Genomic DNA, 25,370 nt, shown 5'->3' with positions numbered 1-25,370 from the left:
TCAACGCTTTCAGTTGACCGCGCTTCCACTTATATTTTTAAAAAATTTTGAAATTTGGCATTGGATTTTTAAAAAATTTTGAAATTTGGCATTGGTGGGACTTGAACACAGGACCAAAAGGCTGTGAAATTAATTAGGTATTAACTACTGCACCACTTACTGTTTTGTGCTAAATTCTACTTTTTATTAATTATATTCAATACATTCATGTTTAGAAGCAACAACAAATTCCACCAGCCTTTTTTTTTTACGGTATTTTTTTCTTAAAGCTAGTACACTTTTATTCTTGAAGAATTGAAGCTGGGACACTCATGATGTATGTTTCAATTCTTTTTTGACTAAATGCTTCAAGTTGTTCATTTATTTTGATTAAAAAATGTTGTTATTTTATTTTATTTTATTTTTTTGATATAAAAAAAAACATTCCACTATAATAACAAAAACCACCAAGTCATTGCTCACAACCACTAGGTGAATTTGAGCAATTAACCTATAAAATTATTATTGTTTAATATTTATTTTTATTTTACGTGTCATTTTTCCGTTTTTAAAGTGACCGAGTCACCGATTTAATCCGGTTAAATAATATAAATTTAATCTTAAGACTGAGTTATCTAACCGAGTCATCCGAGTTGATCCGGTTTAGTCATGCGGTTCGACCAATGACCCAATGGTTCAACCATTGACTCAGTGACCCAGTACCCCTGCCGAGTCAACGTCCGAGCCGAGTTTTAAAACTATGCTTAAAATCATCCTGATTGCCTAACCAAAACAAACAACCAATATAATGTTTTGGTTTATTATTCTAACTGACCTTAAGAGTGTGTTTAGATAGATGAATGTTTTAAGGTAATGTTTGGATAGGGGAATGTTTGGAGAATTTTTAACATGATGAAAATTTATGAAGCATTTTTTCAAAATAAATTTAGAGGGTTTTAAATGACACATAAAAGCTAAGAATTTCAAATTTCTTCATTCTTATATTTTTCTTCAAATTTTGCCTTTTGGTTCTCAAATTTTCTAAAATTTTTAAATTGACCCCAATAAATTTTAAAAAAATTGCAAATTAACCATAATTTTTTGGAAATTACAAATTTACCCCCCAATTTTTTTTAAAGAATTTAAATTGACCCCTATTTTCAAATTGTATTGAAGGAGGAGTTTGAGGAATTTTTATTTTTTTGTCAGGGTTTGAACTCCGAACCTTGCATATTTTATGCATTATTCCTACCAACCATAGTTTTAAAAACCGGCTCGGTCATCGACTCGGTAAGGTCACTGGGTCATTGGGTAATTGGTTGAACCATTGGGTCAATGGTTGAACCGCATGACTGAACCGGAATAAATCGGATGACTCGGTCAGTTAACTCAGTCTTTATATAAAATATGTATATGTGTTAAATCAAATTGAACCAGATGACTCGATCTCTAATAGTTATAAATTTTCCAAATTCCATAACAAATTCCAATTTTCTAATATTTTTTCCAATTCCTTTTAAAAAATTCAAATTTTCGTTATATATCTTGTCCAATTGAAGATAATTACTAATATATAACTACTTGAAAACAAAAATGATGCACTAAAATAATTAAACAAAAACATAACATTTAACCACAAGGTACAAAAGTAATAATAGGTTATTAAGAGAGAAAAAATTCGCAAAACAGCCCAGGCCCATTATTCTCTCCTAATGAAAGTAATAATAGGTTATTAAGAGAGAAAAAATTCGCAAAACAGCCCAGGCCCATTATTCTCTCCTAATGAATAGATAAGTGATAACCCTAATTCTAAATCACAAAATTTTGTACTAGCCGCCGTTTCATTTCATTTCATCTTCACTTCTGCCGCTATGCTTTCCAAACAGAATACACATATTTTCTGTTCCTCTTCTTCCCAACGTATTTCTTTTCCATCCCCTCTCTGTGATAAGCTTGCAAAACGCCAATAGATTTTGTTTGTGAGAACGCGATTACTGTTTTTCTTCTTCTTTTCTTACAGTAACAGGCTTGACCCGGTCCGAGTTGATGAGCCGCCGGTTTACCGGTTTATCCGAAAACCGGCCGAGTCATCCGGTTCACGCTGGGTCAACTACATGTACGATCCAATTACTGCCTCGAACCGGTTATACCACCGGTTCATGGTTCGACCAGTCCAACCGGCCGGTCCGAGTCGGTTTTTAAAACTATGCTACCAACTAAGTTTTGAATATATTTGAGAGTTTAGGCAAATTTTCCAAATCCAATCTACGTTACTATAATATTTTCAAAATTAAAAATACATTAATCATAAATATTAATTTATCACAAAAATACTCTTTCAATTTTTTTTTTTTTAATTTCTCTAATCTCATCCTCCAAAGATCTCCCCTCATTTCCCCCTAAAACTCCCAAACAAAGTTTTAACATGATTGATATTCATCAACCACCAAACACAACACAACCATGGCCCGGAAGAAGATGAAGCAGCAATCTTTGCCACCACAACAACCGTCGCTACCGACCCTTCCGTTTGAGATCATAGCAGAAATTCTAACGAGACTCCCCGTCAAACTCCTCATTCAACTGAAGTGCGTCTGCAAATCATGGAATTCTCTAATTTCCGATTGCAATTTCGTCAAGAAACACCTTCAAATTTCAACCCTAAACCCCAAACTCATTATAATCAAGATGGAACACTCACGTTTCTCACTCTCTCCCATCGTATATCCTCTCCGCTCATTCTTCACCGCTGTAACCACCGACGGCACTAAGATCAACTACCCTGTCAACAGTGAAAACAATTTTGTTCGCATCGTTGGATCTTGCAATGGCATACTTTGTCTAAGCCATGGTCGATTCCCTGTTGTGTGGAACCCTTCCATTGGTAAACATAAGATACTGCCCTCTTTTGAAATTCCAAACCAAGCTGTTTGGGCTAATCAATGGGGATTCGGTTATGATAATCTCACAGATAATTACAAGGTTGTTGGTGGTTTTAGCTATGGATGGATTCATAACATTGTTTTCAAAACTCAATTAAATGTTCTCACTGTGGGTACTGATTCTTGGAGATTGATTAAGGAGTTTCCTTATTATGTCAGTTTTTCCGGATCCGGAAAATTTGTGAGTGGTACAATTAATTGGATGGTATCTACTGGTTTGTCTCCTTCGATGAAGGTTCTTTCAAAGAACATTGTTTCTGTTGATTTGAGGACAGAGTCCTATCAAGAGATTTCACAGCCTGATTATGGAGAAGGGGTAAAGGCTTTGTTGGGATTGGATGTTTTGAAGGATTGCTTGTGTTTCCTTTGTAGTCGAGTTGACAAGTTTACGGATATTTGGCTTATGAAAGAATATGGAAATAGAGAGTCTTGGACGAGATTGTTTACTGTTCCTACCATGGGAGTCCATAAATCTTTTACCTATGTTAGAGCACTTTCTGTTTTTGATGATGACCGAGTGATACTGGAGTTTTTGGAGAAAAACAAATCCAAGTTGGCTGTTTACGATTCCAGTAACGGTACTTTTAAGCTTCAAGATAATAAAAAATTCACTCATTTGATGCTCCAGAAGGAAATCTACGTCGAGAGTTTGATATCACCCTGTTATTAATGTTAGTATGCAGATGTTGAGCTACGTCACTTGTGCATTATATTCAACTGCAACATGTATGCTTGTATGTCAATTTCAGTTCATATTATGTATTTTATGTTTGTTTTGATCTCCGGTAGCTCATGGATCAATATTAATTTTTGGTCAATGGAATCTACAGCTTGAGAAACTGTATATTAGTTTCATTTATATGTTTCTTAGATTTGTTGGTTCCTTCATTGTGCATTAAATTTTACTTTCACAGTCCATGATCGTGCATGACAGTAGTAGATTAGTTAGTTGTTTGGTTTTTCTAAGATTAGAATTATAATTCATATGTATGCACAGTCAATTGTATGTTTGTTAGGAAGGCTGAAAAATATGATTAATTGGGTTATGGTAATAGTAGTTAAATATCTGTGCCATAGAACTGTTTTTTTCGCCTTTGGCTACCATTTGGTTTACACCAATCTGTATATAGTTATTGTATAGTATTTGTATAAAGAAAAACATCAATTTGATTTTTCACACATCATTCTTTGTGCAGTTTGGAGAGCTTCTAGCAACTGGGATCTTGGCATCCTTTGAGACGTAAGTTCTCTTAAAATTACTCGAATGACTATATTTGTATTATAAGTTTCTTTTAGCTATTTACAATAATTATATTAAATCCAAGGGAGTGTGAGAAATTAATTAATAGTGGGTATAGTTAAAAAAGGTTTTACCATTGCGGGATCTGAGAGGCATATCCAATTTAATAAAGATATTGTTCTAGCAAAACAGAGTTACCTCACATCATCTGCTAAGGACACTGTGAAAGTTTACATATAAACTAACAAGTGTTGAAAATTTGTACTATAACATTAACATGTACTACATAGTTGAAAATTAATATAAATCTTATCACACCAGTCAAAGAGCATGCATTAGATAGAAGAAAACTATGACCTGAGACAGTGTAATGAAAGGTGTAGTTCAAACTTGAGGAGTACTTTTAGCATTGGCTTTAGGAATTTCGGGTACTTAAGACAATTTCAGGAACTTAGGAAACTAAAAGACTTTATGTAGCTCAGGTTTTTCTAGAGTTGAAATAAGTTTTTCACCAATAATATAATTCATAAAGTTGATCCCATGCTATAAAAATTACCGAAGCTGTAGCGTTTTTATTTCCAACTCATTTTTTATAACTGGTAATTAATGTGGGTTTTTTTTTTTTTTTTTTATAAAATTTGTAACTCTTTTCCTTTGATAGAAGATGTCTATTGTTCCACTTGAAACATTCTCTTTAAATCCTAGTTGGTCTGTTATTTTACTTGAACTGTTGTTGAGTATGAAGAATTTTAAAAACAGTTGGGTACTAAGGCCTCTATACAGGTTCTGACACTGAAAGGCCACTTATAGGTTCTGTGTTTTGTAGGGGTGTGTAACTATTATTCAAGTTATGTGGTTGGTCCACAATCAATTTTTTTTGTGTGCATGCATGTGTTGGTGAAAGGTCTAAATTGGTTGATGACCAATTATTGTATAGCATCGTATCTAAAAGTTATTCTAGGTAAAAGCACCAAGGCATTTTGCAACAAATCTCCTCCCTGCCTTAGTTTGCTGCAAAGACCATATTTTATTCATGTGATGTTCAACATTTACAAATCAAGTTTTCTTTTCAAACAAGCCATTACTCCTAGAGGAACTTTTGAACTTCACTAATTATTGTACACAGTAGTAGCGCGCCATTGTTTTTCTTTACTCAATTGGCTTTTTGTTTGTTGGCGATTGGCATAGCTTGATCCTCTACACCATTTATCTTTATCTCTTCCATTTATGTTCCGTCATTCTTGAGCTTTTTCAAACCCTTATTAATTTTAGCCATCTCACCCACTTTAGATTTGTTTTTTTTCTTTATCTTCATCATCTTTCTTCTTGTTCTTTTCTTCCTCTTTGACTTTGAAGGTATCTTTTTTCTTGTCAAAGCATCTTTCTCTAAACTCCCTGCATTTTTTGTTGTTGCTTCTTCTTCTTCTTCAGAAACATTCTTTTCACTCATCAAATCTATAAGACAATGCCCTCACTTTTTATTTAAACTTTGAACACTTCTTTGTTTTGTGCATCGTTAATCACACACTTTTCTCTTCAATTTGCACCTTCTAGCCTTTCTCTATCAACTGGGAAACACTTAAAAGGTTTTGATCAATTTTGTGAAAATATTAAACATCTTAAATTATTTTCAAACATGAATGGCTTTCAATTGCAACTGTTCCATTGTTTTCAAAGCAATATAAAGCTTTTGTTTATATTGCTTAATAACAATCTGTCAACATAAACATTGATAGTTTTTGTCTCCTTGTTTCTTTGCATCTCAAATTCTCTCACAAGTTGAGTGTTTGCGTACCTTCTGTTTTTTCATTAACTTGGTACTCCGATTTTAGGTAGTCCTAAATTTGTTTGGTAGTCTTCATATTCATAATTCTTGCAAAAACTGCAGAACAAAGACACACTTTAGTCTTGGCCCTCCTTGTCTTCCTCCCTTTAAAATATTTAATAAAAAAAAGTCCACTATTTCTGGTTATAACGATTGTTTAGTTGTTTATAATCTTTTATATCTATCTTTTGATCTGAAGTCAATAGTTCCACTGATTCTCTCATAAAATTAAGCTAGCTAAGTTGACAAGACAACAATTTACATTTTATTCACATTTTAGTAGAATTGTTGGGATGCAATTTACCTCGACAAAAGTTGAATATGTTAAAACTTGGTCTTACGAGGGATTGAGATTGGCTAACTTTAAAGAGGGAAAGTCACCATGACTCCCTCCCTCCCTCCCTCCCTCAAATACACTAAAGTCGCGATGGCTTTCCCTCGACAAAGTTAGCTAATTCCAATCCTCGTATGAGGGGCTAATTTGCTTGTCTTACATAGGGAATATCACAGTTTCCTATGATTTTATAGAAGATAATGTAATGGGATAACATTCAGGCTAAATATTAAACGATAAGAAACTGATGTGTGTCTAGAATGTTTGCTTTGAGGATTGAGACAATAAAACCGGAATTGTCTATAGTGCGCAAACAGGGGAGTACATTATTCTTCCTTTCATCAATGTACAATGTTGCTAATTTTGTCTAGTTTATAAAATTCTTGCTGATTGGGTTCATCTTTTATGTATATCATGACAAGTGAGTGTGATTCTGACCCTGGAAGATGGATGTCTTGCATACGAAATACTCTTATTTTTTTTTTTCCTTTGAGAGTTGCATTTGAGTTTCTTTTTATTGCAGGTTGTAAAGGAGCCCTTTGATACAACATTGGGCAATTGTACAGATGATCATTGTGACCAGACATTGGAGAATGCTTCTGTTTAAACTGATTGGCCAAAACCGGTTGTTTTATAGGGAGGTTTAGTTATGGTTTTTAATCCAACTCATAAAATTGGTTTGATATTGTTTTAGTGTAATTTTTTTGTTGTTGTCCTTTTTGAAGTTTTGATGCAATTTGCCTTCACAATATGTGCTGTACTGATTGAAGGATTCGCCAACACTTTGGGATATACATAAATAGCAAATTATAGTGACATGAGAATAGGATTCAACTCTGCAAGTCTAACACTCTGGGATATATACATAAAATTGGTCCTGAATATACTCTTTTAGAAAAGTTCAAAAGGAATCATCCAACATATATGCATTTCCTATTCACTTTAGACCACACAATAATATGGTTTTGCTCACGGTGAGTCCTGAATGAACCTTGCTCAAAATACCTTCAACCAAAAAGTTATTCTAATTTACCACGTCAGTGTTCTATGAGCAAATAACTTTAAACAAGTGGATAGTCACAATCACAACACTAAGAATCTAGTATAAAGCATGAGCACAACTTTAGTTTAAAAACTCTTGGCACAAGAACAAATCTTTATATATTCAGATTACTACTTTCATTCTATGATTCATATCTATTCAGTTTCTACTACTTCTATTCTACAAATCATATATAGAGCCTTCAGATAGTAGGAAGCTTATGATATTATAAACAAGTCATGATATAGTAGAACTCAAAAACAATAAGGGAAATGTTAACTTGTGCCCTTGAGGCACAAGTTTAGAAACTAAACATGGAAATGTTTTCTTGAGAATTGTGCATTCAATGTATTAAAGTTTTAAAATTTTATCTTTTCAATACAAAAGTTATATTTTAATTCCCTTTTTAGCTCCTTAACTTGTGCCCTCAGGGCACAAGTTAACATGACCCAAACAATAATCATACAAAAGGCAAATTGTTTCAAAAGTCCTAAAAAAGCTCATGTCAAATTTAAGTTTCATCGTAGCTTTTCAGCCAAGCCAACCTCCACGATTAAATCGAGACATGCCGAAACGAGTTTCCAACCAAAGAAAGATGGAATGAAATGGGTGGTTGAGAAATTTGACACCAACAAATATATGGCAAGATTAGCCTTGAAGAGTACAAAGCACCTGCAAGGCTTTGGATACATTTTTATGTTCAACCAAAGCTAAGACTATTAATTTTCCCACCCTATGTCTTTCCTCGCGCGCCCTATTTTTTTTTCCAATTTTACCCCTGGTCCGGATTTCGTTTTCCGGATTACATTGTTAGAATTTTGCAGATGTTTCCGGATTTTAAAATCCGGAATAATGTTTTACCAGAACTTTTGCAATTTTAAGCTTTACAATTCGTAAAATAAAATGCGAATAAAATAAAAAACAGAAATAAAAAGACACGGGAATAAAAACAACTCATTTTATTAATATATGAACAATACATTACAATAATTTTCAAGCTTTTTAAGCTTATTACATCCTAAAACTATTTCTAATCTTATCTTATTACATAAGCTATACCAGTGGCTCCAGCCACTGGTGGAGAGGAAAGAGGGTGGGAGGAAAGAGGGTGGCGGGGAAGAAGAAACCAATGCTGCCTGATAGGACATACCAGTAGCTTTGGTGTTGGAGGGGAGACAGAGGGGGCACAGGGGCCTCTAGGGAACAAGAGACCATGATGGTCAACCTTACACCCAGACTGACCCCTTCCCTATTGACCGATCATATGACCCCTGGTGGATTTCCAAAGAGGCCTCTTTCTATGAACGGCCAACGATGGAAACACATCGTTGTAGAGGAGAAATAAGAGGGTGTGAGAAATTGTGAGGAAATGAGCCTACTTATAGGGAGGAAGGGTAAAAAAAAGGTCTGAAAGCCATTAATACAGTCAAAAAACGTGTAAAAACACGTTTTTTTTTACTTGACCAACCTTTGAAAACGTTTTCTTTGTGGTGCAGACTACCGACCAAAAGCTTCTGGTGCACTCCGGAATATATAATTCGGAATACACATATATTCCGGATTATATATTCCGGAAAGATACGATCATGGCGTGAACCAAAGGAGAACTTGGGACTGTGTATTGTGATGCTTGGTTCGGATTTTAAAATCCGGATTGCTTCAGCATTGAATTCTTTTGTGTGCCCCACATTACAGCGACAATTTTCGTGGTCCACAACGCCCATATACCTCTATAAATAGGGGTCCCTGTTTTCATTACAAGTAAACTACAACGGCCAGATACCTCTGCAACATGGAATTCCCTGGCTTTGATCCGAACACCAAGCTAGCGGCAGTCTACTACAACGGTGGAACACCACCCCATCTGTTTAGGATTCGCAACGATGTCACCCTCTTCGGGATGAAGGATGAGCTGGATCAAATCAACCGTCAACTCAACCGCAGAGACACGAGGAGGGTGGTCGGTGTCGAATATCGATGTCCATTGTCCGACTCAGCCGGATCTCTTCGCTTCAGCCGGATGAAACTCACAAACGACGACGACGTGAGAACCATGTTCTCTGTCTTTGGTCAGCACAACACTAGAGGACCGATCGAGTTGGACGCTTCGTTGGTTAGATCTGCTGAACAAATTCTGAAAAGTTTGCACCGGCCCAGGAACTACGAAAAGATCAGGGCTCTGCTAAAGGGACCAGAGGAGGAAGAAGTTAGTTTAGATGATCCGTGATAATGTGTTATGTTTTAATTAATCGCGTGTTTTATGTTGTTTTAATTGCGTGTTAGTTATGTGTTGTTGAATTAAGTTGTTGATTATGTTTTGAATAATATATATATTATTTAAACTTTCAATATGTTTTAATTTACGTCAAAGATGTTCATTTAATTGATAAAATAACCAAAGATATGTTTTTCGGATTATGAAATCCGGATTCACCCAGGGCGTTAGTGTGTTGCGGAAAACGAAATCCGGAATACCTCAGCATATGATTCTTTTGTGTGATCCACATTGCACCAAGAGTTTATGTGGTCCACAACATCCAAGGACCTCTATAAATACACCCTCTCCGGTTTTGATCTTCAATACCAACAAAACACACAAACACACCAAAGATAACCATGCAAATTTTTGTCATCAAGATGAGGATCTTTCTCACGCTGTTTTAAATATATACTCCCTCCGGTCACTATTATAAGCAAAAATCAACTTTTTAGGTTCGTTCATTAAATGATGTATTTGGTCAATAATATAGACTAAATACATCATTTAATAAATGAACCTAAAAAGTTGATTTTTGCTTATAATAGTGACCGGAGGGAGTAGATCTCTATATAACGGCATGATGAAGATCCTCAGCATGCTGTCAAAAATATATAGATAGTCCTTGATGCCTCCTTGATAGATAGATAACTCAAAAATATCAAGAGGTTTCTATGAGTTAGATCTTGCTACCTGCCAGATGAATATGTCATTTGGCAAGGCAGCATGATCTAACTCAAAGAAATCCTCTTGAAAACACCTTGCCTTTCTTCATTGTGTTGCAGATCTAACTCCAAAGAAGAGGTTCTTATTAACTCGATCATGTCGGCCTGCCGATCGTAACATGTCAGTTGGCAGGCCGGCAGGATCGAGTTCAAAAGCTCCTCTTCGAACACCTTCCCAAAAGATTCATCATTTATGTTATTTTGGTTTTTTTAACTTTTTATTTGTCTTATGTTTCTTCTTTTTATGTTATGTACCGTTGTTCTATTTTTTTTTCCAAGCCATTCGCCAAGAAATGCTCGAAATAAAAGGGTCTGGTGCAGTTTGGACTATAAGATCCGGAACATCTACATGAAATCCGGATTTTATATTCCGGAACACCTCAGTAAAATTTTGGCCGGTGCCGTTTCACCAAAGGTTTGGCCGATTAGTGGAGTTTTAACGCGTTTTTTGGACGGTTTTGAATGAAAAACACGCTTTCTTTGACTTCCAAATGACCTAGGACTTGTTTTAGGCTATAAAAAGGTTTGGATCTTCAACATTTTCCTTCATTCTTCTTCACCTCCTTTCTTACATTTGCTTCAAAAAAAATTAAGTTTTTTAGGTAGCTTTTAGGAGTGTTTGTGGTGTCATGGTCATTGTTGACCGCTCATACGACCCCTGCAATTGCATTGCAGCTTATGCGGGGGTCGTATAACGGTTAACACAGACCCTTGATATCAAAGAAAGACACAAAATATTCATAACGTATTTGTCCGGATTATATTTTCCGAAAACACTAACAATCTGGTCCAGAGTACGTAATACGGACCAAGGATATTTTTGGAATTTTGCAGGGCGCGCGAGAATGCAGCAGGGTGGGAAAAGTAATAGTCATAGAATAAAATTATAAGGTCAATAATGTGTTTAATATTGCTATCTACTTCTTTTGTGTTAACCTAGGATTCTCGTGGGAAAAGAGTTGTGATAATCCAAAGCCCACCATGATCTATGAAGCCCCGATGCTTCAAAATGGATGACGTATCGCATCCCCTGTGTATCCTGCACTGATACCTGCCCGATACTTCTCGATACGTATCAGGAGAGTATCTGAAGATTAGATTTTATTTTATAAAAAGATAATTATCTGATACTTCCCGATACGTATCAGCCTATCAGGAGAGTATTCGTTATTTTTTTTTTTTTTTGAAAGAAGGAGAGTATCCTATAATTATCATGCCCCATACCTGCCCCAATATTTCCCAATTAATGTTAACTAAAATAACTTAACTCTTGAGTACTGATGTGTTCTTTTTTGGATATAGTGCTTCTTTTTTGGATCGATAAAGTATAGCACTAACGGATATAGTATAGCACAGATGGTGCTCTTTTTGGGATATATTGTGTATGTAATTGACTAATCATCTCTCTCTTAATCGTCAATATTATTTATATTTATGTTGATGTGCTACAAGTCTATGATTAGTTTCTTTTGTTTGTTAATATATTTGTATATTAAAAAAATGGTTATAATTATATTGTACATTTAATTATATAGTATTTTTTTAACGTATCCCAGCCGTATCGTATCTTGATTTTTGAAATTTTTCCGTATCAGCGTATCGGTGCAGTATCGTATCCGTATCGTATCTCGTATCCGGGCTTCACATACCATGATTCATTATTTGGCGGAGTCTATTAATAATTTGAGCCCAATCATTTTATTATATTGTTTGTTAAATTTGAGCATAGTTGTTTCAATTTTTTAGTTTATATGTTTTAATTCTTTGTCTCAAAATAATTGTCTTTTAACTTCTTTTTTTTATAAAATAATTATGATTTTAGAATGTCAATGCAACATTTATTATTTTATTCCACTCTTATACTTTTATTTATTGAATTTCATCCAACCTAACTACTTCACTAACTATAATTAATAAGAGTATTTTAGTAAATGATATTAATTTTACAATTAAAATCAACACAATTAATCATTTATTTAAAAATCATGCACAAATCTTGAACGAATGTTATTTGGAAACGGAATAAGTAAAAAGAAACAATAATTAATGTTTTGACAAATGTTTTGACCGGTTAGAATTTGGTCATATCATGTCTAACTATAGATCACTTGTTATTTTTCAAACATTAAGATAAGTTTTGCTAGGAGACAATCAAATTTTGTTACTTATACTTTAACAAGAGCGTCAAAATTATATGCTAGTTATCATATTTTCTATTTGATTCCATCTTGTATTACCTCTATAGTAATGAATGAAATAATATAAGTTGTTGTTTGGAAAAAAAAAAAAATCTTGACGTGAGTTTGCCGTTAGAAAGAAGAGAGGCAATGCATATAGCGGTGATACCTTATCCATCAGAATAGTCGGTTAAATTTATAAAAAAAAAATCTTATAGGTTGAATGTTTTTAAAAAATCATTCGTATAGGCTGAATATTAATGCAAAAATGCAAATAGAATTAAATTAAAACTTATAAATACATTTTTGAAATCCCTTAATAAAATACATTTTTGAAATAAAAAACAAGAAGAAACTTAAGAATTTGTCAAAAAGAAAAAGAAAAAAAAATTAAGAAGAGAAAAACATGTCTTAGTTAAAAAAAAAATACTATAAAACTTTCCATTGAATTTCCGACTACTAGGATGAATGGCTAAAGTTTAATTAATGTTTTTCTATGTTGCGGTCTGGTTAGATTTGATTTGGTTGTTAAAATAAAAACCATAAACCAAATCGAACCGTGTGCTTTAGTAAAAAAATGGTTCATATATATTCGAATCAAATGTGATATTTTTTTTATTTAGGTTGATTCAATTTTCAGTTATTCCATTGAGTTGGTTCGGTTTTCAATACCAGCTCTACTACCTTAGGAATAGGAACTGAAGCCCTCAATTGTATCTTTAAATACTCTATTGTTGAGTCAGAATTGAAATCCTTTTAGTGTGAACCCTAATATTTTCCACACAAAAAAAAAATGGAATTATCACCGGACGGCGATGACAAAAACGACACCGGTTGGTCTCATCCTCTAAAAGTGAAAACCGTCTCGAAGAGGCAGTGATAAGTGCTCAAAAGTAATATATTTCATGTGTTAAAAGAGACATTTTTAGTGACTTGTTATGCAAGTTATCTACGGAAAAGCAATCAATTGTTGTAATTTTACCATTTATGCTTTATATGCCTAATTCCACCCAATTTATGCAGGAAATGACAAGCAAGGACCAAAACTCAAGTGTGTGAACCAAGCAAATCTCGCTTACGCGAGGTCATCTCGCTTAAGCGAGATTCCTCCAGGGAGAAGCTCAACCTTCGCTTGCATCTCGCTTCCAGGGTCGCTTGTGGATTTTTGAATCTCGCTTACGCGAGATTTCTCCAGGGAACAATTGTAAATTTCGCTCCCATCTCGCTTCCAAGTCGCTCAAGCAGGATTCAAAGGCGGTTTAAGTTTGAAGCAACCTCGCTTACGCGAGTTCTAACTCGCTTACGCGAGATGCAACTTCATCAAGGATCAGGGCTACGTGGCAAGACTTCATTGGCCATGGCTAGATATTTAGGCTTCTCGCTTAAGCGAGATGTATCTCGCTTAAGCGAGATTACACGTTTTCAGCCCATTTAAATACAAGTTTTCCCTCTCTCTAGACTATTCACTATTCCATTGAAACATTTTATACATTTTTAGAGAGAGGTTAGAGCTATTTCAAAGAGAGAAACACAAAGCAAGTGATTAAGGAGTAGATTCAACCCTAGATTCATTGAGACATCAAGGATCTTGGCATGGAATCTTCATCTTTCCTTCATTCCTTGCATTAGTTTACATGTCTATGTGTAACTATCACCTTCTTTGTAGTATTGAGGTAACAATCAAGCTATTATGTAATCTTTTGATCTTTTAATATATAAGGTTCTAGCTTAATGATTCAATATTGTTGTTATTCTTGCTTATAATGCTTTCAAAGAGATTCAAGATGATTTGGACACGAACTCTTGAATCTAGAACTAGAATAACAATCTATCTTATGTTATATCACTCTTGACAAGTTTGTAAACCTTTGATAATTACTTTTAATCAAGATTTTAATGCTTTCGGATACTTAATCAGGCTGGACACGGTCGATTAAGTTATCCGATCGACTTTGTTATCGTTTAAGGGATTTGGACAAGAATGTTTAAACGCTAACTTAGAAATAACGATGTCGCTTTGGACACGAAGGATGTTGTAGAAATGATTGTAATAATATTGGTTATAAAGCTAGAGTCTGTTAATCGATCGAGAGATTGCTGTTGTTATGCTTGCTCGTTATCTTATACCGCAAGCGAAATAGTTCGATCTCTTCTCGTTTTTACTTTTGTCATCTATGGATATAGTGTTACAAACAAACATTTTATAAATGATACCTTAATGTGAAAGATTGTGAACACGCTTATGATATACCGCAACTCCCTGTGGAAAACGATCCTATATATGCTCACGTGTACATAGTTATATGACATGTAGAAAAATTACATCAGGCAGCAATTGGCCACCACAACTGCAGGAACCCTAACTTTACCACCACCACCGCTACCAACTCTTCCATTTGAGCTGATAATAGAAATTTTATGGAGGCTTCCCGTCAAATTACTCATGAAACTCAAATGTGTCTGTAAATCATGGAATTCACTTATTTCCTCCGATCGCAAGTTCGCGAGGAAACATCTTCGCATGTCAAGAATGAACCCCAAACTCATAATAAACTTCAAAACACACTCACCATTCCGCTCCCACTCGCATAGTTTATCCTATCCGTTCATTTTTCACTAATGGCAACGGGATCATCGACAGTATCCATTGCAACAAATCTATTAACATAGTTGGCTCTTGCGACGGTATCCTTTGCTTATCTCAACAAAAGAATTCGAGTGGTAAAATCTTTATTCCACCTTCCTTGTCCTTGTGGAACCCTTCCACTGGAAAATACAACCTATTGCCTTATTTGGATGAACCACGGCTAAACCTTGACGACCGGTTTCTTGATGACTATGAACCTACTAAGACCGTTTATGGCTTTGACTATGATCATTTGATTGATAAATACAAAGTTGTTGCTGTTTCTATGTACGGTAAACATTATTGGGCGGAAAACGCATACAGAACTCAAGTGAAAGTTCATACGTCCGGTACCAATTCTTGGAGATTGATACAAAACTTTCCTCCTGTAACTTTTTATAACAATCATCTTCAATCGGGAATATTTGTGAGTGGCACAATTAATTGGTTGGTAAGTAATGGTGATCAGCCCATTGTTTCTCTTGATTTGGGGACAGAGTCCTATCAACCGATTTTGTATCCTGATCAGGTGGCAGCTTCTACCTTGGGCTTTTTGAAGGATTGCTTGTGCATCCTTGCTAGACATGGTGAACGTCAAATGGTTTCAGATATTTGGCTAATGAAGGAATATGGAAATAGAGAGTCTTGGATTAAATTCGCCAGTGTTCCTTACATGGGATGGATTAATAATGTACTTTATATTTCTGAAGACGATCAAGTGCTGTTGGATATTTGGGATTACACGAAATCAGAGTTGGTTGTTTACGATCCCAAAAATGGCAATTTGAAGATTCAAGATATTAAAAATTTCTATGATTTGGGGCTCCAGGATATCTACGTTGAGAGTTTGATATCACCTTGTCCTTAATGTTAGTATGTATGTGCTATATCATTTGTGCATTATATTCAACGGCAACTTTATGACAAATTTCTGTTCATGTTGTGTGTTTTCTATTTTATCTTTATCAATGGTATCTTAATAGACCATTGTTAATTACCGATCAACATGTGCAACATGAAAAACGGGTGTGTTTGTTTCATTTATCTGCTTGTTAGAGTTGTTGGGTGCATTACATTTTATACAAACCACAATAATCATGCATTGCATTATATGGTTAGTGGATTGGTTTTCTAAGATTGGAATGTATTCAGATGTAGACCCAGTCAATAGTTAGAACTCAGTCGGAACCTTGTCTAAGTCTTGCAAAACAGGGTAACCTCATGTCATATGTTCAGAACATTGTGCACATATAAACCAAGAAGGGTTAAACTGAGCTACTGCCGCATAACTGTTGAAGAGATCGTTTTATTAACATGTTGGCACAGATAAAAGACACAAATGTGTACTATAATATGTTACGACAAAATTGAAAGTTAATATAAATCACACCCATCAAAGAGCATGCATTAGATAGCAGAAAACCATGACCTGAGACAATGTAATGAAAGATGTGGTTCAAACTTTACGAGTACTTGTTTCATTGGCTTTAGGAATTTCATGTACATTAGGCAATTCAAGGAACTTAACAAATTTGGAGACTTTATGTAGCTTAGGTTTTTCTAGAGTTGAAATAAGTATTTTACCAAAAATATCATTCATAAAGTTGATGTCTTGACAAGTGTGTGTGATTCTGTCCCTGAAAGATGGATGTCTTGGATAAGAAATACTCTCGATTTTTTTTTCTTTCTTGAGAGTTACATGTGAGTTTCTTTTAATTGCAGGTTGTGAAGGTGCCCTTTGATGCAACTTTTGGCAATAATGCAGATGATCATTGTGCCTATAGACATTGAGGAATGCTTCTGCTTTTCGTTCTTTCATTCGTTTATTTTACTTTGAACCTTGGAGGCTAGAACTTATTTCCTATTCTGCTTGATGTTATGTTTCAATATGGAATTAGTTGTGTTATTTTGAGCCTTGGAGGCTAGAACTTGTTTGCTACTTGAATTATATTATGTTGGAAATATTAGTAGCACTGAACTTCTATGATTAGCAATGGATGCGTGTTTAATTTTGTGCATTCTTCTATGTTTTAGTTTTCATGTGTAGTGCTTGTGTTGTTTCCTTAGACTTCGATGTAGTGGACATACCGCTACCCTCTACACCATTATAGTGTTTTGGGGTTGGCCACTACGCTACGTACGCTATCTGTGAATCACTACATAAGTTTAATTTTTATGTGTTGGGGGCTTAAATTGGAACAATATGACTGTCAATTACTCAAATTTTAAAAACAATTTCCCATTGTCTTTGTCATGCTTGAAGATGATGGCGTATAAGAAACAATAAGTATGCAGAACAATGTTAAAACTAAATGTTACTGCAAAAAAAAAAAGTACAAAACTAGAAATTTTAAACTTGATTTTGTATAAATTAGTTTTTAAAACCGGTTATTTGTTTCAGACCAGGTTTTAGAGAAGAAAAAAAAGTTCTTAAAGCTGATTCGCCACAATTAACCTGGTAAAAGGGGGGTTGGATGTGGCTTTATATCGAACTCATAAAATTGGCTTGATATTTTCTAGTGTAAATAGAAGTTTTGCCATATTCCTTAACATGTTCAGTATTCATTGAAGGATTCACCAACACTTTGGTATGTCTACACAATGACAAATTAACAAGTGATATTAGAATATGATTCAATTTAGCAAGTGGAGCATGGTGTGCTGAATACACGGTTTTTGCAAAGAGTTCAAAAGGAATCATCCTTCAAATTCAACTTACACGGTGAGTCATAGACTCATAACTCATAAGTGAACCTTTCCCAAATCCCTTCCACCAAAAAGTTATTCTAACTTCACCAAATCTGTGCCTATCTATCAATGAACTAATAACTTTAAACACAAGCTAAGTAGCTACTCACGCCACAACACTAAGAATCTAGTATAAAGCAGACGTATATACTTTTTTTTAGTTTAAAAACTCTTGGCATAAGAACCAATCTTTATTCAGATTCCGCTACTTTTCCTCTGCAAATTAATCATATCTAGAGTCCGCCAAGAGTAGGAAACTTATGAAATCTATATATACAAGTCATAATATAGTTTCCCTCATAACACGTAATCGTACTAAAGCCAAATTGTATCAAAAATTCCTTACAAAATACCATGTCAAAATTGAGTTTTCTAAAGTTTCATGGTAGCTTTTCAGCCAAGCCAACCTCTCCGCGAAAAAATATAGCCGAACAGAACAGCTTCAAGTCAAGATAAACATCGAATGCTGAAATGAGTTTCCAACCGTAGAAAGATGAAATGAAATGGGTGATTGAAATATTTGACACTAACATAGATGGCAAGATTAGTCTTGAAGAGTACAAAGCAGCTGCAAAGGCTTTGGATTAGGGTAATGGTGACAGTGATGCAGTTAAGGCATTTAAAGCCGTTGATTCTGACAAAGATGGATTCATAGACTTTAAAGAGTTTATGGAAATGTTCAATGGAGAATGTAGTGAGATAAAAGAAGAGGAGATTAAGAGTGCTTTTCAAGTATTTGATATAAATGGTGATGGGGAAATTAGTGCTGAGGAATTGTCTCAAATATTCAAGAGGTTGGGAGAGAGTTGCAGCCTTAGTGCTTGTAAGAGGTTGGTGAAAGGGGTTGATGGTGATGGAGATGGTCTTATAGATTTGAATGAGTTTACAAGGATGATGATGAGTAGCAAGAAAGTGATTGTCATTCTTTAATAGTTACTGCTTATTGGTGTCATGCTATTGCTTTGAGACATAAAAACGTTTAATACAAATATATTCAATTTTGTTCTGTCTTTGATTCTCTATCCTGTTTTTCTCTCAAAGCTTTGTTCCACCGAATTTGATTAAAAGATTTCATTTTCATGTGCCCCTCAAAGCACCAATTAGAGATCAGAAAAAACACTGTACTTATATTAATTATAATTATAATTGAAGAAAAATGAATCTTATTAAGATGATTTCTATTTGGAGATTAAAATGATTACCCCGTTAAAATCATCTATTTGTATAATTGTAAGCTTGGAACCATCTTTGAATTTGTCATATAATTTATTTTATTTTATCTTTAACTGCATGTAACAGGCTTAGGAAAGTCAAAAATTCTGCACAGAACTATACTTCTTAATCAATCACGTACACTATGAAAATTGATGTTCACACACTAAAGAAGGCTGAAAAACACTTGTAAAAGACGCAAATGTTCTTCGGCAGTTAACTGCCGCCGGATACTTTTTCCTCGGCAGTTAGTTGCTGCCGGTTTTGTAATTCCTCGCAAGTTAACTGTCAATGCGCCCTGATGCCTCTGCATTGGCAGAAGCTTCATTTTCTGAACCTGTTATGTGTTTAAAACACATAACACAACCTGTTTCAATGTTTCAAATCACAAAACAAATTAGCGCAAATTCAAAAATTAATTTAACCAACATTTTAACCATTCAAAGAACGTAAGATATCCCAACGAAAACTAATGTCATCAAAATACAAACATACGAACCAATGTCATCAAAATACGAAAACTAAAAAACAAGTCCTAAACATCAACTACGACTAATCCTGGTCCAGGTCCTGCTCTAGCTGTTGTTGCTGCCTTCGACGCCTCCTGGTCAATACCGGAGCTATCTGCTCCCGAACATGGTGCAAGGCCGCATACAACTGCTTAGGGCTCATCGCATGTTTCCCCTTTCTTTCAATCTAAATAAGTGGTTTTCACATATATCAAGTTTGTCCTTGTGTTTTTCGTGATTTAGTCGTCTGAGTGTTGTGTTGTGTTATTTGTCGTCTTGTGCGACATTTGATTTCGCTCTTGTTGCGGTGTTCGTTTGGTTCTTATTGAAAGATTGACTTCAGCCAATTACAGATTCAATCAATGATTTTGGCATCGACGTTGCAGATCCGGAAGAATGAGTATTTCGATGACTTATAATTTATCATATTATTTGTAGACATTTTGCTGTTGAACATGAGTGATGTTGGGTGCTATGAGTTTTTGTTCGTAGATTCACCCTATACGTTTTTAGTGATGTTGGACATGTTATTGTATATGATCTACTCTATCAATTTGAATAAATGAATATCGTTTTGTCTTTATAAAAAAATATCATAAAACTGACGTAGGAAATACTAATTTACTTACACGGTATAATCTGAATAAAATAAATAATATCATTAATGCTTTGATGCAAAACTTATTTTAGTTTTGATGCAAACAAGAAAAACTTATTTTAAAAAATATGTAGTTTTTTTTTACTGACACAAGGAATTATATACTCCCTCCGTCTCACAATAATTGTCTCTTTACCCATTTTTATTTTTCTCAAAATAATTGTCACTTTAGAATATCAATGCAGCATTTATTATTTTTTTTCCATTATTATACCCTTATTTATTGAGTTTCATCCAACTTAACTACTCCACTAACTACAATTAATAAGGGTGTTTTTGTAAATGATGATAATTTTAACATCAAAATCAACACAATTAATCATTTTCTTAATAATCATGCATAAACCTTAAACGACTATTATTTAGAGACGGAGGGAGTAACGTTTATGATTATAAGTTTTTTTTTTAGGGAAATGTTTATGATTATAAGTTGTAAATTTCGATAATATCACAAAGCCCAAAGATGGTATATGAATATCAATGGGTCAAAATTGGCTTCTTGCATAGGCAAAATAATTGTTATTTTTTTAAAACAAAAATTCTAACAAGAGATTTTAAGACATTGTTTAATTATTAAAAAGTAGTAACCTTTACATAAAAAATTTTGTAGTTATGATTTTTACATGTGTTTGACTTATAATTTTAAGATAATTTTTTTTTTATAATTTTTACATGTGTTTGATATAATTTTACGATAATTTTTTTTTTTTGTGACTTCCATAAACAATGTTCTTATGACACTTGTTAGTATAGCTCTTATTTTTATTTTTATTTTGACAAGGTATAGCTCTTATTTAAAAGAGACAAAAAATCGAAACTGTAACAAAGTGTTAAGAATCGTTATAAAATTTTGTTAGATAATATACTTGAGACACTAAAACCTGATTTGTCCATGGCGCGTGAAGAGGGGAATACATTATTCTTCCTTTCATCACTGTACAATATTGCTAATTTCTTCTAGTTTATAAAATAGCTGCTGATGGGATTCAATTTTTTCCTTTGGAGTTGCATTTGAGTTTCTTTTAATTGCAGGTTGTGAAGGAGCCCTTTGATGCAACCTTTGCAATACTGCAGATGTTCCGTGTGCATATAGACATTGGAGAATGCTTCTGTTTTTCCTTTCTTTCTTTTTGTTTTGCTAAAACTTATTTCCTATGTTTCTCTATGTTATGTTTGAATATTAGATGTGTTATTGTGAGTTTGGGAGGCTAGAACTTATTTGCTACTTAAATTATACTATGGTTGAAATATTAATAGCAATGAACTTCAATGATTAGCAATGAACTGAACATGTATGGCGAATAAGAAACAAAAAGTATTCCACGATGTTAAATCTAGAAACTTTAAACCTTGTTTTGTATATATTAGTAGTTTTTAAGATCAGTTATTAAGTTCATACCAGGTTTTAGAAAAGCCTGTTTTTAAACTGATTCACCAAAACCACCTAGTTTTATAGGGAGGCTTGGTCATGGTTTTGAATCCAACTCATAATCTTGGTTTGATATTGTTTAGTGTAAATAGAAGTTTTCGTCCATTTGAAGTTCTAATCCCATATTCCTTAAGATGTTCTGTATTCATTGAAGCATTCCCAAACATAATAACAAATTAACAAGTGACATGAGAATATGATTCAACTCAGGTGGAGCATGGTGTGCTGAATACACGGTTTTTGCAAAAAGTTCAAAAGGAATCATCCATCCAACAGATATGCATTTCAAATTTAACTTATACCGTGAGTCATAACTCATAAGTGAACCTTTCCCAAATCCCTTACACCATAAAGTTATTCTAACTTCACCAAATCTGTGGCTATCTATCAATGAACTAGTAACTTTTAACACAAGTAGCTAGTCACGCCACAACAATAAAGCACACGTATATACTTTTATTTAGTTTAAAAACTCTTGGCATAAGAACAAAACTTTATTCAGATTCTAGTACTTTTCCTGTGCAAATTATATCAAGAGCCTTCCAAGAGTAGGAGACTTATGAAATCTATATAAACAAGTCATAATAATGTAGCACACATAAACCATAACCATACTAAAGCCAAATTGTATCAAAAGTTATAAAAAAAAAAAAAAAAAAAAAAAGACAATGTCAAAATTGAGTTTCCTAAAGTTTTATGGTAGCTTTTCAGCCAAGCCAACCTCTCCACGAAAAAATATAGCTCAAAAGAACAGCTTCAAGTCGAGACAAACATCGATTACTGAAATGAGTTTCCAACCAAAGAAAGATGAAATGAAATGGGTGTTTGAGAAATTCGACACAAACAAAGATGGCAAGATTAGTCTGGAAGAGTATAAAGCAGCTGCAAAGGCTTTGGATAAGGGGGTTGGGGATACTGATGCAGTGAAAGCATTTAAAGCAATGGACTCTGACAAAGATGGCTTCATAGACTTTAAAGAGTTCATGGAAATGTTCAATGGAGAAGGCAATAAGATAAAAGAAGAGGAGATTAAGAGTGCTTTTCAAGTATTTGATATAAATGGTGATGGGAAAATTAGTGCTGAGGAATTGTCTCAAATATTTAAGAGGTTAGGAGAGAGTTGTAGCCTTAGTGCTTGTAAGAAAATGGTGAAAGGTGTTGATGGTGATGGAGATGGTCTTATAGATTTGAATGAGTTTACAAGGATGATGATGAATGGCAAGAAATGTGCCTAAGTGATCATATTTTTTCCGTTATAGAAGAGAGTAATCTTGTTTAGTGTTTATGAAGTTTTTGTCTATCTTAAATATATCTAGTTTTTAGTTTGTTTCTTTTGTTTTTCTTTTATGAGTGATAAATAATTTTTTTTTTTTTTTTTTGGTTACATGCTTGGTGATTGTCATTATTTCAATTTTATTCTGTCTTTGGTTATGACATGAGGTGATCCCACAGATGCACATTTGCCTTTGGCCTTACTGAAAGTCAAACCCAGAAAATGAGAAAAGAACATAAGTTTTAGACCTTAAAATAGTTACTACAAGTTTGTGTTTGTGTTTGATAATAAAATTGCTACATAATTAAGCTCCTCAATGGTAAATTTATTTACAGTATCTTGAGGACTATTTCTTTACAGCATAATTAACAAATGACCAAATTAATACAGGAAATCAATTTAATTAGAAATGTGACTAACATTGTTCTACCTAATGTTAAAAAATTCAACAAAATTAAATGTACGTTAATTAATTTCTCAAATGACTATAAGTATAAATACCTGTGTTCTTCATCCCAATGATATTGCACTTTCTTGGTCTTATTATTAAGCTGAGGATCTTTGGTTTCATCGGTCGAAACATTATTGTTACTTGTGTTTTGGTTGATCCACTGTTTTGAAGAAGAATCATACATACTGAATTCTCTTTTGTTTGTTTGTTGCCTTTGGAGTTGAAGGAATTTAGTAGTGAATTAAAGTGAGAATTACTTCACAGTTTCATTCACTAATTTGATCTATGCTACGGTTCATATAATCTCATTTTTATAGGCAAACTTATTGGACAAGTAAGTCACTAAATAATTTTGATTAAAAAAAACGTACACAAAACAAACAAGAATAAATTTCGTAAAATCTCTAAAACAAGGACTTTAATTTTTAATTTTTTTGTACTGTATAAATCTTTTTAATTTTTTTGGACTGTATAAATCTTTTTTGTACTGTATAAAACTTATTGGACTCTTTTTCTCCTTTTATCTTGCTTCTTGCTGTTCTCACTTTGGTGCCATAACTTTGGTGCCATTAGTGCCATAGCTTGCATCTCCACCACACACACACATCACACACACATCCCCACACACATCCACACACATCAATGGCCAGGATTTCCCCAATGGCACCAATGGCACCAAAACTATGTCATGGAAGTATTTCCCTCTCTTTTGCCTTTGTAACAAAAAAAATTAGTCAAATCTGCACTAAATCCATTTTAAGGACTTTAATTTTTAATATTTTTTTACTGTATAAATCTTATTTTTTTCTAGGGACCAGACTCAAACTGACCAATTTTGCAAGGACAAAAGCATATTTTGTTTTCATTACATACAAGCATATTTTAGATTAAATTTACAATGTTACTTATATTGAAAGACAACAAATCCTCAACAATTTAACTGTTACATGTTATCCAAAGTAATGCGAGGATTGATATAGGTAAAGGAGCTAGATAACATAATTGATAGATCTTGAAGTGTGCTCCTCCTCGAGGTCGCATATTCGATTCTTCCCCGTACCAATTTAAATGGACTAGTTTAGTTTCTTAAAAAAGAAGTGATTAAAAATTGATAAATATCGAAAGGTTTTTAACGATGACTTTTCAAAAAAAAAAGTCTCAACAATGAAAACGAAATAAATACTAACATTTTTTTTTTTAAGAAAAATAAATACTAACGTAAATTAACATAAACTACAATTCAATAGAAGCCAAATAAAAAAATCTTAAAAATTTATATTTATTTATATACACAAAAAACTACACTTGAATGTAAGGCAAATGAGTAACAACTTGTGCCACTAAGTTTTTTTAAATGACTTCTTCAAAAAAAAAGTCTTTTTAAATGACAAAATTAATTCTCGTAAACGCAACATAATCTTGATATGCATTACTGTGTATACATTTCTGGAGACAAATCAACTAGCGTCTGTTTGGTTGCGCGTTCACAACCTCCAAACGGCGTTTTCTTACCCCAAATGCGGTTCTTGCTTTTCCTATGATGTTTGGCAATCTGAAAAGTGAATCTGCAAAACGCAGTTAAAGTGACAAAACGCCGGTTGGGTAGAAGCTAGAAATCCAAGCTTTTGCGGCAAAGCAAACGCGGTTACAATTCTCAACTGTTCAGTGACTTGTATAATTACCAAATTAACCACAAAGCAGTTCTCTTCTCTTTCATCTTCCGTTTCAGATAAAACACTTTCTTCCATCTTCCGTTTCATATCAAAACAGAGAGAATAGGGGAAAAAGCACAATAAATTAAACTTAAAACAACGAAAATGAATTGAAGATGTATGAATGGTGTAGAGTTCTCCCTCGAAATCTGACATTAGAGTTCTCACTCTGTTTCAATGGAGAACCGCTTCCATGTTGCCGTGAATGGTGTTGGTTTCTTCTGGGCAAGG

The 25,370-nt window shown here is 33.9% G+C and overlaps 2 protein-coding genes and 1 pseudogene across 5 annotated transcripts; all 3 read left to right on the top strand.

Annotated features, from left to right (window-relative positions):
• Positions 1-1,822: 1,822 nt before the first annotated feature.
• On the top strand, positions 1,823-7,162 carry LOC146919806 (F-box/kelch-repeat protein At3g23880-like). 3 transcript variants are annotated; one of them, XM_085713206.1, is made up of 3 exons: positions 1,823-3,592; positions 4,118-4,161; positions 6,844-7,162. In XM_085713206.1, exon 1 carries the CDS (start codon positions 2,443-2,445, stop codon positions 3,589-3,591), a length of 1,149 nt encoding a protein of 382 aa, XP_085569332.1. In that variant the 5' UTR covers positions 1,823-2,442; the 3' UTR covers position 3,592; positions 4,118-4,161; positions 6,844-7,162. The 3 variants fall into 3 exon arrangements, 1 of the variants encoding a protein (XP_085569332.1); XR_015011605.1 differs by having other exon boundaries at positions 2,364-3,647; XR_015011604.1 differs by having other exon boundaries at positions 2,364-3,655.
• Positions 7,163-17,790: 10,628 nt separating this feature from the next.
• LOC146919805 (calcium-binding protein CML37-like) lies at positions 17,791-19,093 on the top strand (annotated as a pseudogene). The gene has a single exon (XR_015011603.1). The product of XR_015011603.1 is annotated as a calcium-binding protein CML37-like (transcript).
• Positions 19,094-22,301: 3,208 nt separating this feature from the next.
• LOC146919804 (uncharacterized) lies at positions 22,302-23,064 on the top strand. Its single transcript, XM_085713205.1, has one exon. It carries the CDS (start codon positions 22,372-22,374, stop codon positions 22,936-22,938), a length of 567 nt encoding a protein of 188 aa, XP_085569331.1. The 5' UTR covers positions 22,302-22,371; the 3' UTR covers positions 22,939-23,064.
• Positions 23,065-25,370: the final 2,306 nt, after the last annotated feature.

The sequence above is a fragment of the Medicago sativa genome, chromosome 5 (genome assembly GCF_051527215.1).
Source record: "Medicago sativa cultivar Bolivia chromosome 5, Bolivia_mono, whole genome shotgun sequence".
NCBI classification, from domain to species: domain Eukaryota; kingdom Viridiplantae; phylum Streptophyta; class Magnoliopsida; order Fabales; family Fabaceae; genus Medicago; species Medicago sativa.
Note: the sequence above shows the minus strand (reverse complement) of the source record. Positions and strands in the feature narration are given on the sequence as shown.